This window comes from Anoplopoma fimbria, chromosome 2, assembly GCF_027596085.1.
Source record: "Anoplopoma fimbria isolate UVic2021 breed Golden Eagle Sablefish chromosome 2, Afim_UVic_2022, whole genome shotgun sequence".
In the NCBI taxonomy this organism is placed as follows: Eukaryota; Metazoa; Chordata; class Actinopteri; order Perciformes; family Anoplopomatidae; genus Anoplopoma; species Anoplopoma fimbria.
The window spans coordinates 18780244-18798125 of NC_072450.1; the positions used below are offsets into that span (position 1 = coordinate 18780244).

The 17882-nt window shown below is 38.3% G+C and overlaps 1 protein-coding gene across 2 annotated transcripts in view; it reads left to right on the plus strand.

The window, feature by feature from the left end:
- Window positions 1-14266, plus strand: part of mical2a (microtubule associated monooxygenase, calponin and LIM domain containing 2a) — a 31212-nt gene extending 16946 nt beyond the window's left edge. Inside the window, exons 8-22 of one of the 2 annotated variants that reach the window (XM_054608452.1) lie at window positions 184-441; window positions 1530-1645; window positions 1766-1892; window positions 2019-2109; window positions 2564-2711; window positions 4185-4384; window positions 5212-5315; window positions 5559-5630; window positions 5734-5868; window positions 6299-6403; window positions 7492-7758; window positions 9337-9444; window positions 11533-11713; window positions 11808-11884; window positions 11964-14266. In XM_054608452.1, the coding sequence (XP_054464427.1) occupies window positions 184-441; window positions 1530-1645; window positions 1766-1892; window positions 2019-2109; window positions 2564-2711; window positions 4185-4384; window positions 5212-5315; window positions 5559-5630; window positions 5734-5868; window positions 6299-6403; window positions 7492-7758; window positions 9337-9444; window positions 11533-11713; window positions 11808-11884; window positions 11964-12368 (2394 nt within the window). In that variant the 3' untranslated portion in view covers window positions 12369-14266. The remainder of the gene's footprint in view (window positions 1-183; window positions 442-1529; window positions 1646-1765; window positions 1893-2018; window positions 2110-2563; window positions 2712-4184; window positions 4385-5211; window positions 5316-5558; window positions 5631-5733; window positions 5869-6298; window positions 6404-7491; window positions 7759-9336; window positions 9445-11532; window positions 11714-11807; window positions 11885-11963) is intronic. The other variant, XM_054608444.1, reaches the window with a different exon arrangement.
- Window positions 14267-17882: the final 3616 nt, after the last annotated feature.

The following is a 17882-nucleotide window of genomic DNA, read 5'->3' on the forward strand; positions in this document are numbered from 1 at the left end:
TCATAAAAGCTTCTTTGTATATCTAAATGTGTAAGATAATAAACACAATTTTACTTCTGGATTCTATTACTAAAAAAATTCTATAAAACTCTCTAAGGGACCAGATCATGAAGAAAATAATCTTGGTAGGCTCAAACTTACTCGGTGTGAACTTCCTCTGACAGTCATGCTTCTGTTCAACAGGATTACATAGACACCCAGATGCTGCTGAGCAGTGAAAACGTAAACCAGGAAGCTCTTCTCTGCTACGCCAGAGAGGCTGCTGACTTTGGCACCAACTACCAACTTCCCACACTGGATTTTGCCATGAACCACTGCGGGCAGCCAGATGTAGCAATGTTTGACTTCACAAACATGTACGCCTCTGAGAACGCTGCTCTGGTCCGGGAGAGATTTGGACATCAGCTGCTGGTAGCACTGGTTGGCGACAGTCTACTGGAGGTAAAGCAGGGCAACACCTATCAAGTCAAGAGCACTGCAAAAACTCAAAAGTAACATTTCAGTGAGATAGAGGAACATGTTTTTAGACAATGCATTTTTAAAATCTTGTTAAATGAAAAATTCAACTTTTGAGCATTACAGGCTTGTAATGACACACACCACCTCCTAATACTCATGAAATATACCTCAAAATGAGTTTTCCAAGATTATTTCAAGATCTTTCTATCTTGAAAGCCTACATATAACATCTTATTTTAAAAAATCTTACTCAGCATACTTTCACTCGTTCCATTGGCTGATTTATTTTATTTTTCTGGACTGATTATAAGCACTTATCACTTATTTTTGAAGGTGGCTTTTTTTTCCAGTGTGTGCTCAGTTCAAGTGAGTGTAGGAATGTAGCAAGATGTTTAGTAGCTTGACTGTCTGGGAGAAGAAGCTGTTACACAAAAACACCACTCATGTTTTGCTGTAGATGCTGTAGCGTGAAGAGTCTGTGAGAAAGGAGACCGAGGTCCTTTGCAATGCTGCCAACTGTAGTTTATGTTCCTTCTCCAGTCTGTGAGCTGCTCCACCCACTCTTTGTATAACAACTTATCCTTGATGATGGTGTTGCCTGTGTGCACACAGTTGAGCAGTTGGATAATTGTGGTGGTCCTGAAGCTCACAGTGACAAGCACTACACTTAAAAAGATTTTAAAGGTGCTAAACTGGAAATTCAGAGCATATATAGGCCCTCCAAACGGCTCTCAACATGGCAACGGCTGGATGGGTTTTTACTCTTTCACAAGGACAAACATCTCTCCATCTTGCACTTAAGCCCTATTGTATAAGCCTAAATGTAATGCTTGTCTCACTCAATGTAGTAATGTATCTATGTTGGATCACCTGTTATGTGTTGTTTTGCTTGACAAATAGAAGACAAAGAACGTCAACAGTCTCAAAATCATATTAGCATATGCCTTACAATATTTAGTGCTGCTAATTGAGCTTCAGTCTAATCACAATATTTCCAATGGTGATTTCGTTACACTCTCATGTACGCTGACACAATTATATTCATATACATATTATGTGTTCACGTACAGCCCTTCTGGCCCATGGGGACGGGTTGCGCCAGAGGCTTCCTGGCTGCCTTCGACACAGCCTGGATGGTGAACAGCTGGGCTCAGGGTCGGACAGCTCTGGAAGTGCTGGCAGAAAGGTACACACACATGCGCGTCATGTTTGAGAAATATAAAAGTGTGTGTTTATATTCACGTCATTCAATACTGATTGGAATAACATCATGCATCTTGCATTATGTTTCTTTGTGTTTCTATAGGGAGAGTATTTACAGGCTACTTCCACAGACAACAACTGAAAACATTGCTAAAAACTTTGACCATTACACCATAGACCCTGGGACTCGATACCCCAACCTCAACTCCTCTTGTGTCAGGCCACACCAGGTGAGAGGGAGTACTCACTTTGGCAATATCACGATCTTAACATCTGTCCATCCATTTTTTATCACATATACACAACTTCATGAATGTCTGGATTGCAATCGTTTTCCCGTTTCCTTCCTGTTTCAGGTGCGTCACTTGTTCATCAGCAAAGAGTTGAATTCCTGCTCTCTGGAGCGTTCTGCTACCATACGTCGGCCTGTCAATCTCCGCAGACAAGGTAAATCTAGCGGACCCTTCTTTTATATTATTAAGTAGAGTCTGACTGTTGGATTAGGGTTTCCACTCTTCTTTTACTTTGAAAGGATCCTCAAATGATCAACAAAGAAAGGTTTTATAGAAGAGCTGCCGGGTTTCCAACACAGTTATCTTGCTCTCCAAGTTCAGCATTACTTTACATCCCTGTTTAAAAGGATCTTGTGATTGCAGTTTAAAAATATACTAACAGTAACAAAGAAGCTCTACGTCCTGAACTGAGCTGTTCAAATGAAGTAACTCTTGAGTCATCAAAGGCAGCGAGTAGGTACATGTCCAGACAAAAATTACAAAGATATGTACATACCTCAGCACCACTTCTGTCATGATCTTATTTATTGGCACGCCATTTGTTGGTTATTTGAGGAGGAACTCCAGTGTTTTATTGAAAAGTCTAACTTGCCATGTTCCTGTTGTAGAGTCAGAGATCAGACCGGCGAGGCTGCTTACATGGTGCCAGAAACAGACCGAGGGCTACAGGAATGTGATGATAACAGACTTGACGTCTTCCTGGAAAAGCGGTATCGCTCTCTGCGCACTCATCCACAGGTTCAAACCCGAGCTGATGTACGTAACACACATCAAATGAAATCAATACCAGCCTGCAGCACTGCGTCTTTGTTGTTTAGTTTTTTTCAAATTAACTCTGCCCCTTTTTTTTTGTACCATCTAGTTGTCAGGAAATGTATTTCTTATGGGTGTGTTAACTATGCTTGGAATGAGAGCAACTCTTTTATCAATGTGTGTTTTCTTCTGCTCCCTCTACCTACTCACAACTAAAACACTCAACCCTTTTTAGAGTGCTGATAGATGTGAAGAAGACTTCATACATAGCTGTCCGATACATAAACCCAGCTGGTAGTACAGAATGCAAACAGAGGAGATCTTAGAGGGTAGCTATGTACATTTCACACGTTTTTACCATGGCCATTTAGTAGGTGAGATTATCAACTCAACTATTTATTATTTAGTAGTATTTCATTCTAAATAATAGTCCTTTCTCTCTGTTTATGTGGAGCAATGGAGAAAATCAACTCATGTGGGACTTGGTGTACTTTTGCACCCACTTTTGGGACAAAATCCTCCCTAAACGACAGAAACCGTGCATTAGTTTCCACTTTTTAGAGTTGGAATGCCTTGCATGGCATGGAATTAACCAATGCAACTGTAGATTAGTACATTTACAGATCTAATTATATCCTCTCACTCTTTAATTATTGCCTTCATACCTCGCCACATGCCACTACAATTTCATGTGGTCCTGTAAGTTTCCAGGAACCACTGGCATTTTTCCCCTTCCCTCCTCCATATGCATGCCTGTCAGCAGAGCAGGCTGCAGAGAGTTGAGCAGGTTCGTAGAAAAGAAGAAAGAGCGAGCCTCTATACTTACAGAATAACACCAACGTCTGTGTGTTCTGCTGCTAGGTTACTGCCCCCTTCTTTACATTAATTCTGATGGTGTCTGCACACCGTCAGTATAGGTAAAGATGTCAGGGCTGTTTTTTTTCTGAGATTAGAAGTCATTTGCTGCCATTTTCTCCTGCAATATGAAAACAAATTCTTCTGCACGGCTTAAAAAATGATTGAGTAAGTTAAGTTTCAGCATTAAGTCATTCCATTGTGCTTACGTTAACTGTTTTCATATCAGTGTGCGTATTATCTTACACTCTGCTCAACATCAGTCACCTGACACCTACATGAAATGAAAGTCAAGATTAATCCTTTTAAGAATCTCAGCTACAAACCTCACTGTTACATTCCTGCCTCATTATTCAGGACAATTCAAATGATAATGATATTGGAAAGTCTGCATTTTAGAAACAATAACAAGTGAAAATATGCTACATGAAACTCTAATTAAATAAATCTCATTATGTATGCATGGAAGAATGGTCACTGGAAATGCAAACCATAAACAGTAAATAGTCTCACAATAGAAATTGAAACCCTTCTATAGGCTGACACAGAAACTATGACATATGTACTCAGAATCTTTTTTATTACCTTCCTCAAGCCACCATTACTGTCTTTTTCCATCAGAGATTTTGACTCCTTAAACGAGGAAGACCACTCTGCAAACCTCCAGCAGGCTTTCGACATCGCTGAGCGGGAATTTGGGATCAAATCATTCACATCTGTGAAGGAGCTGAGTACCGATCAGGAGCTGGACAAGACCAGGATGATCACCTACCTGTCCAAGTTCTACGAGCTGTTCCGTGGCACACCTCTACCTGCCTCAGGTAGTCTGCTCTACTCTTCTCTACTCTACTCTAGTCTTATTATATACAACTCAACTGTTCTTCATTCAATTACATTTGTCTCTGATTGACTTTATTCTACCATTGTTGACTCTTTTTGACTCTACTCTGCTCGACTGGACTTGACTTTTCTCTGCTCTACATGTATTGTAATCTACTCTGTAGTTATAGACACTGATGCCTGTTGTTATTAAACTCTTTTTGACCTCTTCTCTCTTTCTGGTCTTCATCTTCTTCAATGTATTTTATGACTAAAATATGTAGAAACAACCACAAAAAAACTAATTCCAGTACGAGAGAATATATCGAATTCCTTTTGGTTTCCTCTAAAAATGTATGCGTGTGTGTCCAGTCCTATTAGTCAAGTACGGTCGCATGAGAGGAATGTGTGTCTGTACCAGAGCTGTGGACTTCTGTAGTCAGGGAGTCTTGACAACATGAGGACAGCTGCCCGTCTCTACTGAAAGGATATTTGATGCTTACCTAGAGTATACTTTGTTGTTTTATTTAACGTCAGCCAGCCATTCACCTTTCTCCGACATGCAGCCGAGTGATTCAATAAGCGTTGCCAAGGTGTTTATAAAGTGGCCGCGCATGTAGCGATGTGTCTCTGTGTGATCTTGGCCTAAGGCTTGTTTTTTTTTTTTTGTGAAACATTGCTACAAATGCAGTAACTCACTTTTTTTTCTAAACCACTTATATGACTTTCCAAATCTACATGGTCATTATTCATTGATGTTATCTGACATTTATGGCTGTGCACTGTGGAAACTATGAAAGTTCTAATGCAGCCATGTGTTATACTGCAGGTTCCAGAGGAGTAGATGAAAACAATGAAGATTATCCATCCAAGGAAGTCACAAGTAATAATAATGTGCTCAACCTTGCTCTGCCCAGAAAACGGGTACCAAAGGTAACTCCACACTGAAATAATTCAATCTAATGTACTAAAGTTTACTCTCTCTGACTCCCAATATTTTGTATTTCCAGTTCATATGGGACTCTTTTTATAAACAAACAGCATGTCATTGTGAGATCAGGTTTAAAGGGCAATATATTCTATAACCAGAGAGTTTCTTTCCCCCAGCCGTTTCTTGTCTTGAAGCTCCCATTCCTTTTTGCCGTTGGATATTCAGTCTTTCCTTGTGCTTTACAGGATGAAAAGAAGTCAGACGGTACAGATCCCATCTACAAAAGGAGGCGGAAATTCTGTAGTTATCTGGAGGAGGTTTGTTGTTAAACTACTTACTTGTAATTTCAAACTTAACCTGTAGAAAAAAAGCCTGTTGATCCTGATGTAGAATCTTGTCTGTTGTTCCGTCTCTCGTCAGGCCACCAATCTGTCGAGTAATGGCTCCGCAGTGCGAGAGTCCCCAGAGCCCAGGGAAAACAAAGTGCGCTCAATGGCTTCCCAGTTGCTGGCCAAGTTTGAAAGCTCACCCAGCTACACCGTCCGGAGAACACAGGTAAAAATACTGTGTGTATAACCCCCATTGATTAAAAAAATATATATATTTATTGTACTATGATTACGGTTTTAATTGTTGTCCTGTAAGTAAGTCCATATGTGTTAATATACTTTATGTATGATTGTATGTATTTATTTATCGACAGACAAATACTTTATGTCTTTGCTGTCTGCATATAGTTAAAAAGGGATATTTGCCTTCTTTTACATGGATCAGAAATATGTTTTAAATTTCCCTTGTTGTGAGCTGGATCTCTGATGGCAGTCTGCAGTTTTAATCTGACAAAACTTTCCTTTTGCTATTTCTACAAATTCTTCCCTTATCTGTTGTTTCCAGCTTTCACTTTTCAGCCTTTTCTATTTCTGTGCCTTTTTTTTTTTTCTTTTTTTTTTTTAACATTCTCCCTAACTTTTCTGAAAAATCTCAGTCAGATTGTGAGAAGTCCTCCACGCTACAAACTCTTGACCTGGCTGAGGGTCTGCACAGTAAACTCAGGCCTCCGGTCCCACCTAAACCTCCTCCTGAGACGCAGGTAGTCTGGAGCCGCTAGACGGAAGTTAAGACACACAAACTTTACAAACAGTAATCAAAGGCATCAGGACAGTCTTTAAATCTAATGACAGTCTGTAAGGCTTCATGTAAATTTGAAGGTTATTTGTAAGCTAATTCTGTCCAACTGACCCAGGACATATGTATGGTACATGAGAACAGTCCATCAAACATACACACACATTCATGCACATACATACAATAATTTTTGCTTAATTACCACGTTTACATCACACTTTTTTAGTGTGATGTAAACGCACATGTAAACGTTTATTTTAATGTAAACATTTTTACTATGTCTGGTGAACAGAAACGGGATATGCTGATGTAATATCTGCCCATTTATCTTAACAAACAAGACAAAAGTTCATATTCTTCATAAGAGATTTGTAGTTGCTAGAGCAAAACGTTCTCATTCCAACTCGTCACATACTGACGGTTTGTTGCATGGCTCCCTTCCCACACGCTCTGTGTGTTTTATTTATTATTATTTTATATATCACACTCCCAAAGCATTTTCTCTAATAATCTATTAATGATGCAGATGGGTTTACATGGCAGATACTGGAAAGACAGATGCGTCTCAGATACTAGAGCATTCCTTACGCGTCGGTGTCAGAAACCGAGGGCCTTGTCAAAGCGCCAGTATTTGACACCCTGGGAATGAGAATGAGCTGGCTGAAGTAAGTTAGAAAGTCATACCAACAAGATAAACAAAAGCAAACATAAGTGTAAAAAAGGAAAATGTGAATTTAACAGTTCTTCCCCTAGAGGAAAGTTTTAAAAACAACATGCTTGTAACTACATCACCATTTGATGATTCATAACTCTGGCAAAACATGAAGCACACAGAATATTCTCTATAATGAATAACTTATGCCAGTTGATTTTAAAAAAGAAAAAAGCAAAAAAATTGCTTTGAAAACATTTGGCAGCATTGTAAAGTACTTCGATGAGGTTCACCTGTGTGGCTCTACAGCCTATAAGTGAATTCTAGTTTCACAGTTTGGTTGCCTGATAAGGAGCTAAACCACAGCTCACATTTGCACCACTGTATATTATCCCTTTCAGTTTGAGGTCAGTATCAGAAAAGCAGCAGAACACTTAGGTCGCCTTCCTCCAAAGACTCTGCCCAAACCTCAGCTCCAGCCTGAATCCCAGCATCCATTTTCAGTAGTGAAGCTCAGACATGTTGATCGGACGCACGCTGAATCGAAGCTCCAGCCTCAGCCAGAGAGTGCCGACCCTCCTGCTTCTTCCCCCTCCTGCCGCTCAGCAATTCATTTCATGTCAAGAGTGCTCCAGCGCCTCAGGGAGGTGGACGAACACGTCTCTGAGGTGATCACTATCTGCCTATCGACTATCTCCTCCTTCATATATTTAACTTCTTCTCTGTTCTCTTTTCAAACTCTTGTGATTGTTGCATGTTCTTATCCCCAAAAGTTCCCCTGAGTGAATGTTGATTATATATCATGCCTTGATTATACATTTAGGCTTGTGTAATGTGTAGGCAGAGGGTGAAGTCAGCCCCTTAATTATCCAGCCTGACAAAAATGGAAACAGCAGGCCTGCAGACTTGCTCACGAGCTGAGACAGGCACAAAGGCGGAAAACTGGCCAGTCAGAGGCTGTGTGGAACAGGTCGGCCAATACAAGGCTGCAGGCACTGGTTTTCGTCTGCAAATAAGATATCTTGAGTATTCAGATTTGCCAAAAGCCTGCCTTGACCCAAATCTGCAAAATTGGTTTGCTTATCAAGTCAATTAGTGTAATTTTTGTTGAGAATAGTGGTGATGTGTGAAATATTAAAGCATCGTATCTAGTTACACCAGACTTTTCTTAAAATAATGAAAACACTCAATCAAAATACATTTCTGCTAAATCATTATTGAAAAAACTGCCATAAAAATGGGTTCTTTTTGTGACCACTGCTCCTCTTTGTCATTGCAGCTTGTCTGTGTTTGACATGGTCATGATTTATTGGACTTTTTTGTATTCTTATATATTAAAACACTTTCTTGACAGATGCACCTGTAATTTCAACACTACATATAGTGTATGTAGGCTAACAGTGTTTGTATTTTTTAATAAAGTAATAGTTTGGCATTTTGGGAAATTTGCTTATACACGTTCTTGCCGCAAGTTAAATGATAAGCTCCTGCTGTCTGTGTGTTAAGTACAGAACAGGAGCCAGGAGGTGATTATCTTAGCTAATCTGTGTGGTCCATGTTAAGCTAGTCTAATCACTCTGTGGCTCTGGCTCCAGACTATCACCCAGACATGAGAGTATTGATCTTTTAACTTTAACAAAGTGAAAAAGGGAACTTTTCCTTTAAATAGCTGTCTTCATTATTCTGTCCACCCCTGTTTTATCAGTGTGTAGATAATGCAACTTTGTTCATTATGTTTTTAAACTAATCTTACATTTTATGATTATCCCTTAAATTGATGTGCTTTGTATTTTGGCTTTTACTTATTTAAACCCTGACGACTCAATACTTCACTATGAGATTAATTCATGTCTATATTTTTTTTGCTGAACCGACGTTCTTGTCTTTGATTTCTGTGCCAAGTCTTTATGGCTGTCTCAGCTTTCTGCTCCACTACAGTATGAGTAACCACATCAAGTGGGGTGTGAAATTAATGTAATAAGGCAGCTTTAGTTCCACACACCGGCGTTATTGTTCTCCTTCCAACAATGGCCTACACATTTAGCTGTCATATCCTGCTTCATATTGTGAAAGCAGAACAGAAAGGCCTTTTATCATTTAACCGTGTACTGCTTATCAAAAGGTTATTAGTCTACCTAATTATGTCCACACACAGAAAGCTCCATTTGTTGGTGGGAGAATGCGTCTCGCTGTACTGAGGAGGCCAGACTGATGGCTTTTCTTTTTTATCCTGTGTCATCCTGCAGAAAAAAGCTCAGACACAACAAGCTAGAGAGTTTCACTCAAAGAGTATAAAGGAAAAAGCTGTTCACCTTAGTGGGTTGTTCTCAGCAGACGACTCTGCTGTACTCAAGGTGACTATCTCAAGCTTGGTGTGTGACAGCACCCTGGCCTTGTGTTCTGCACTACCTGCCCTTCACGCTGTGTGTGTGTGTGTGTTTATCTGCATGTGAAAACATGTTATGTTACGGATAACCAGTGTTACCTCGTCCTCTATTTTGTACAACGTACATTTTTTGGACACTTTCTTAGAATATTTAGATGAAGGAAATTCTGTCATAATAATATCAGGACTTTTTTCATCAAGGTGGGACTTAAAGTGACTATAATATATTTTATAATAACAATGTATCAAATGACAATATTAAAAATATGTGAAAAGGGTTAAAGGGGCTCATAGTGATGAATCTCCAGAAAATGTATTCCTGAATCTGCAGCTTTTCTCTGCTTGACGGGGCTTTAAAGTGAGCTTCAGCTCATTGTTTAGATATCTGGTCCATAACTTTAGCGTTTTGGTTCACTCTCACTGCTCTCGTACAGCAAGCCACTGTTTTCTGTGAAAAAAGCTAAATAAATCCACTGTACTCTACCTGATGACCACCAAACAGCAGATTTGGTGGTCATCAGACACAGTTAGCAATTAGCTGATGAACACAGAGGAGCATTAAGCAGCTGTGGAACCAGATATTTCCATCAGGAGCTAGTGAGGACCAAAAACCGAGCTGAAAGAAAGGAGTTATTTGACTTAAATTAGTCAGGTGACAACAAATGACAATGGACATGTAAATAAGCAACTGTTTGTGAACAAGTTACCTATATTAACTGCCATAGCACACGTTGGTCTCAAATGTTACAATACAGATGAAACACACATCTCTCTAAAAAGCTGCAACAAACAATGAACACTTAAAAACTTGATCAAGCTACATTCTTTTTATGTTGTCTTTGACTGCCTTAATTGTATCTAGTTGTATATAATAAACTGGCAAAAAGAGATCATGTTCATAATGTTACATTTGTTTCAGCTGTGAAGGCTCAACATATCTTAGTCATCCTAAAGGCAGCACAAGCATCAAAGCCCAAGATTTACGTCGTTGTCATGTGCTTTCTTAATTATAATGGACATATTTACGGGTTAGGACTGCTGCTTTGCATGAGAGCTTTGTTTTAACTGCTGTTTCTGCCACTTGTGCTTTTAATTACCGGCAGTACTCCCAGAAGAGAAGTGTGCGTTCTTGTGGTGTGTGTGTGTTCCTCAGCTCCACCCATCCCAAAACGCCTGCTCCAACTCAACAGCCAGATGTCACAGTTTAATATAAAAGAACAAGGATCAAATTTGATTCCTGAAAAGCAATAGAGAAACAATTTAGACATGACAAACTCTTCTCATTTTGATTTTCTCCTTTTTATAATTCTTACTTGCTTCCCTAAATAATGTTTTCTTTATTGGCTAAAATATTAATGAGCAGTTGCAAATGAGTCTAAGGCTTTAGACTTTAAGGTGAAGAAAACAGTCCCCCTCCCTAAAAATGAGCCCAGATATAGAGCCTCAAACATCTCGCCATCACCTCACCTGTCTCTCAAAATATCCCCAAGATGATATTAGAACCAGTAGGTGATGTTGACAAGAAAAGCATTCGTTAAAACGGCTTTGTGTTCCTGATCTTCTCACATTCTCACTCTTCCTGCATGTAATACCACGTGTTTCTAGGAAGCATGCCAACATCTCCAAGTGTAACTAATTCAACACAGTTTACTTTTCTAGCAAAATTAGAGCTTTAAAAAATATTCATCATAAATTGAATCTTGAATTTCGAAAAAAGAAACTCAAGGTCTACTTGCTAGCTAAAAACTAACGGATATGTAAACCACAGGTTAAGACTTTGATTTATAAGTTCAGAAATAAAATAACATTAAACAGAAAATATTTACAAAGGCCTTCTGATGAAGGAATGTTTGGAGGAATTTGTTTTTGTCAAACAAATTGTAAAGATAGTCATGATGATATTCATGAATGTCCTGTTTTGGTGTAGTATTTACTTACCTGGGTTTAAGTATTGGTAAATGGTAAATGAAAGGTTAAAGTCAGTGTTTAAGCTTTGGCTACAACAAGGTTTTTTTGACAATAGTGCTCATCACTCTGCCGTTACTCTGTTCCCCAGGGCGGCTCAGTACGAAGGGCGTTCCCCCCTTCAGGTGACAAGTGTCACTCATGCGAGAGGCGTGTTTATATGGTGGAGAGGGTCTGTGCCGAGGGGCTCTACTTCCACAGGGAGTGTTTCCGCTGTTCCACCTGCAGCTCTGCCCTCCGACAGGGAGCTCATGCCTTCGACTCTGAACAGGGTATGTGTCAACCCAATATCATCTCTCGTCAGAGTTGAATGCACATTTTACTAATAAAACTACTTTGTACTGACACTTTGCTGTAATCTTACAGGAAAATTGTACTGCAAACCTCATTTTGATCAACGCAACAATGGGACAAACCTTAAGAGGACTTTTTCTCCGCGCTCAGTGAGTACTTTGCATTTTACCCATCTTATTCTAGCATTATTTACTGTAAGATATCTAACTCCTCTGTCGTCTGTCTTAGAATCGTTCTGAAGCCGGAGCTCAGGAGCAATGTGTTGATGATGGACAGAGCTCAGAGTCCAGCAGCACAGTGGACCTGCAGAGTCGATCCTCAGCAGGTATCTTCAGCTCGTTCATGAGGAAACGCCTGAGCCGGCCCCTGAGTGTGATTCGTGCTGTGTGTAACGCCCCCTGGTATCTGTCCCATCGTGTGCGTAGTACAGCACAGGCCCTCGCCGGCCACCTGAGGGACAATGCCCAAGACTATGCGCTCCTGTACGAGCTACTGAGCATGAGCTTACCCCTGCTGCTTGTTTTACAAGAGGTACTGCTGCAGATGTACACAGAGGCTGTGCCTGATGAGCCCAGCTCTCTGCAGCCTCTACTGCTGTGGCTGCAGGAGCATGTAGGGCACAGGCTCAACTAGACGCTCAGCAGCTTTTAATATTTGACTTCAAATGCTGTTAAATATGTGGCTGAGGTGCACATTAGCAGGAGTGTTCTTGTTGTAATACCATTTGCCGTGCACAAGCACCTTTTGTATTGTTTACTTTCCTTTTTTTTTTTTTTTATGATACTGCTCTCAGTGTCTTGGATGTACTCGTGCTTAAGTCAAAGAAGAGACACTGTAGGTTGCTCATGCAACTTTTTGCAAATTACCAAAGGAGTTAATGAAAGCTGCACTAAATATTTTTTGCAGTGGGTTTGATGTGGTAAACTACATAATTTGCACAGTAAGAATACGGTTAAAAATATATTTAAGGTAGTTAGAATGAAAATAAAACAGGCCACAGTTGAGACTGCTGAAATCATCTTTGCTGTAGAACTTTTTACCAACTGTCTTGGAAAATTGACCCTGCAGTTAAAACTCAGGTTATGACTGACTAACTTGATGCACTTTATCTTTGGGAACTGCCTCGTCGGCGCAGCAGTAAACTGTCACATTAATTAAAAAGCCAGCTCTCATGTTAACGCTGAACACCAGACAGGTTTTCTTTTGACTATGCATTTGTGCTCTTCCAATATGCTTTTTTCTTTTATGTGTATGTGTTTTACGCACATGCCAACAATTTGCTCGTTATATTTTTATACTCTCACCATTCGGTTTACTTTCACGAGCAGTTTTTATTGATGAATAACCAAAGAATCTGTCTGGTGAGTTTCTCTCTCAGTATTTAGTTTTACTTTGCTGCCATCTACTGTTGACTCTCAGAAAAACTATGAAGGCAAAATAAGATAAACCGCCCCTTCATTATTTTTAAACCTCTCTCTGTATAACAGTACAGACAATTATGTTTTTAAATGATTGATTTATGATTTTTTTTTTCTGATTTACTGTAAACAATAGAAGCTGGTGAGCATGCTGTGATATGTTTGAATGTGTTTGCCACTCTTGCCTTGTTGTTGTCTCTTTGACTGGAAGCTACACAGTTGCTTCCTATTCAGAAACACTAATCTAATCAAATTATGCTTATGAAGCAGAGTTTCAGATATTTGTTTATCAAATATTTGAGAATGACGTTTGCAAAGACTTCAGGCAATTATTTTAAGTGTTTACAGCATGATGTGCTGGATATGATGTTTATGTTTTGTTGTCAGCTACCTAATGTTTCATGTTGTTTTACTTATCTGCTGCATGTAATATGAGCTGGTTGACAGCGTTATAAGATACCAAAGACCTGTTCTCACACACACCGAGTCGACTTGTGTAACATTTACTTTTTACATCTGTAAGACGACAATCAACACAAGTGTAATGGTGCCAACATACAAATATCGTCTTCATTATGAATGTCAGTATTTTACTTTGTTTTCATAAACATTTTTTACTTTAGTGCTTTCAGCCGTTATTTGTGTCTGTATGTTCTCTGTGTTTTAGATCATTTTTCTCTTTTCCTCTTGTTCAGCTGAAGCCTTTTATGAAGTCAGTGAGCAAGATGGATGGTTAGGAGACATGACATTTTAAAGGTGATCACCTGCATGGTCACGTCGTTACGTGTCATACTTGTGATGTGGTTGCAGATACTGACAATAAATAACTGAGCGAAAGTGTCTGATATCACTTAACAACATTGCTGAAGTGATTAAAAATGTTTGTTTGAAGTTTTGACTAAACTAAACTCATGACTATTGAGTGGCCTCGGCACCCTGACTTGCTGCCTACATCTCCTACTTTTCAAGTCGTTCAAAAAAGAAACAAAGGAAATGTCAAATCAGGTTTTATTCCAACTTTTTTTGCACTTTCACACACAAAATTTCTTCTCAAAACATATTTTTTTAATAAGTTGACAAAAACAATTTGCACAAAGGTCTTTCTCCTTTAGAGCCTTTGATTGTATCACAAAAGTTGCCCAGCAGTTGTCAAGGTTTTGCAGATGTTCAAATTTTTATTTCTCTGAGAACTTCCAATATGCACTTTCTCAGACTCCAGGTAAGTAATAATATTTGATAAAATTTGGAACCTACATGAAGAAGTTTTAAAGAGCTCAGTCAAATCAAACATATGCAATTAAACGCTTGTAGTAGAAATTGTTTGTTTCGGCTACTGTTTCCAAAGTAAAGATTCAGCTGTGAAATGCAACAGTTTACCAATATGTTGTTGAATTGAATGAAATGAGACGATGATGCATTTAAAGAGAACTCCACTGATTTTACACATTTTCCTCATTTGTGCCTGAGGCCAGTGGCAAACACACAAATTATCAGCGGTGGACCGGCATTGTGGGTAATGTAGGCAGCAGGTTTTGACAAAAAGATACATGTGTAAAATAAAGACTATTTCTGGGTGTGTATTTTCTGTCATTAAATGGGGTGGGGCCCACAAAGACTTTTCCCCATAGACTCTCATTGGAAAAGAACTGTAACTAAACAAATTATTTTTTTTCGGGTAAATTGACTTCCCAGTATGAACACTTCAATAGCACTTGTTGCCATGGTTGAGAGCCGTGTGGAGGCAATCCCTCAATCATATGCTCTGAATTTGACTTAGATCAACTTTTCAATATCCAAAAAGCAAAAGCTTTTCACTGTTCTGTCAAACTCACCTTGCATGTTTTGTGTAGTGGTCTGTGTAACACTTCCCTGGTCAAATTTTCATGATGATCTGACTATAACGGCAAAGAACCACTTAACGTTTCCATTAGGATGTTCAATACGGTAAACCCAGCTTTCAGTGTGTGCATGAACCTCTGTAACTTTATATTTTAACTTAACTGACCTTGTTTATAAAACACATTAGTGTCATTCATCTGCCTCCTAACTTAAAATGAAAAGTAATATGTGTTGTGTTGGAAACTATTCAGGGTGCACAGAGGACTGAACATCCATTGACTTAAGAAATCGCTGTGATACATGATTCTACTTGAAAAAAAATGTCCTTCACTCTACAACACCAGTTTAGATTCTGTTGATACTTCTCTTGTTTCTTTGCTTTGAGATTAAATATTGAAGGTTAATTACACTTTTTGAAAAAGAGGATGTCCACCATTTAACATTTCCACTGTGAATTCTGCTCCTACCACTGTTAATATAATGATAATACATTCTACTGTTCTCTTCACAAGTGTAGATATATGCAAACACTAAATGGAATAAAGACATCACTTTCTTATCCATCACCAGATGAGTGTAAGTATCTAAATTGTATTAAATATGTAGAAGTTAATTTATTAACCTCATCAATGTTGTTTAAGTCAAGAGAAGGACTCGTGGGTGCATATTTGAGTCATTTTGGCCTGTGATGTTTAGCAGAGAAAACAATTTAAACCAGAAGTTGCTGTTTATGAACCAACAGCTCTATTACTTTATGCTCCACAACAGCCAATAAACTGACACGTAGCTTTACTAATAAATGATCCTCTCCATGCTGTTTGGTTCCTTTGTGAGCTCTAAATTTATAAAATATTAAGGTGCATCTTTGTTGTTCTTCTAATGCTTCTTTTGTCCCATTTCCATGAAATCACCCCAACAAAATAAAATCTAGCTCTTTAAACAGTACTTAAGAGCTTTTCAGCCTCTTAAAGCTTGTTTTATGAGCACAGAATGTGTCAGAGCCTAGCTTTTAAATAACATTTATTGTGTGTACGTCACAATTTATCAGTAAATCCCTACATCTCTACATTTTAAAATCAGTAAGCACATGTTGAGATCAACAAATCATCAAGGTCGTACGCAGTAATAGGGATGAGCTACATAAAAAGATATTTGATTGTTTTTTTAATTAAACATCAAGACTGATGATCACTTTTGGCATCAGCTGTCGGAACAATTTAATGTTTTCCCTCTTTGTTCTAAACGTTTTCATGAATTGACAGCACTGTTAGTGTTAATGCAACACCTTAAATATCCTTAACAATTTCAAGATACACATAAGATACACTTTTAAAACTGTAGGGAGCAGTAAAGAGTGTGTTTGTCGATATACATTACAATGTTTGTTTCCTCTTGTTTCCCATTCAGAAGCATTTGAAGAATAATTATAATTCTTTATGACATTGTTGTATATAATTGTTTATAATTAAAGCCGCCATCTTGAAAGTGTGTTAAAATGTTTTTCTTGTGCTGTGGAGTTATTCCCGGATTAATTTTTGTGCCACAGTATTTCTCAATATATGTATATGTTGTTGACTGATATCTGACTGTCTTTATCAGACTTAAATATTTGATAATGATTTTAACTTTTTTCAGTTTCATTGCCTATAATCTACATGTGGTTCTAATTAAAAAGTGAAGTAAAGGGCTGAAACCAATTATTGAACACAGTTTGTCTGTTCATCAAACTGGTTTCTGTCTGGTTAATTTCATATTTTTTGCAGAGTTATCTTTAAAATAAAAGATCCCATAGAAAAGTGAAGTCTTTCTTTCTGAGCTTGACCAACACAATTCATGAATAACCTCACATCTCTGTGAACAGAAAATGACCTCTGTGTCTTTTAATACCTTGGCTAAAACCTGGTTGATAAAGCACATAATAAAACAGAACTCTCCAGAGACCTCTTTAGTCCTTAAAGTCTAACATCTTAATAGGAAAACGCTCTCCTGTGTTTTGTTAGAAGCTGTTGAGGAATGCACTCGGAGCTGGGAGGGCTAGGCATCCATTGAATTGAGAAAATTGCTCAGTACAAGATTATTTTAAGTGTTGCACAATAGTACTTCAGAGTGTGAACTAAAATAAGTCCTTGACTCTACAAAATGAGTTCATGTTCTGAATGAAAGTTGTTATTGACTGACTTGGTTAAATAAACTTTCAAGTTTTAAAAAATCAAAGGAAGACCAACAATTTGACTCAGAGTTTGATGGCAGCACTTTGTGAATATAAGAGGTGGAGGTTTAGCTGGGTAGCCTCGTGTATGTAGAACAGTCCAAGTGTTACTTCTCTCACCTTATTCATTAATGGGTCATTTGAGGGGCAAATTAGTATAAAGACATCCAGATATTAAATGGAATATGTACATCTTATTGATGTGACCTGTGTGTTTTCCTCTCTGTAATTCTAAAACTCAAAGTAGATGTGAGCTTTAATATTTTAAGTTTTCAATGTGTGCACAGTCACACATTTCTTTTCATAAATTGTTCTTGTACTCTCTTTCTCTGTAATTGCATTAGAATCTGGACTTAGACCGGAGCCATTCACAGCTTAAAAAATGTGATTTTTTTTTCTAAATAAGAGACAGAAAGTAAGATGTGTTTAAGGCCGTAATGCAGTTTATTTTGTTTTAATAAATGAAACACAGATTTTTGTGTGTTCAGTTTAGCCTCTGTCACTTTCAGATTTATTTCGGTACTGACAGCAATGCCCAGCAGATTTTAGGGTTTGAGAGCAAAAAATACATACATCCTTTGTTCATTTGACTGTATATTTTATACAAACACACAAACACACAACTATTTCAAACATGAAGCCTTCATGTTACACACTTAAACTTCAATTATTTCTTACATA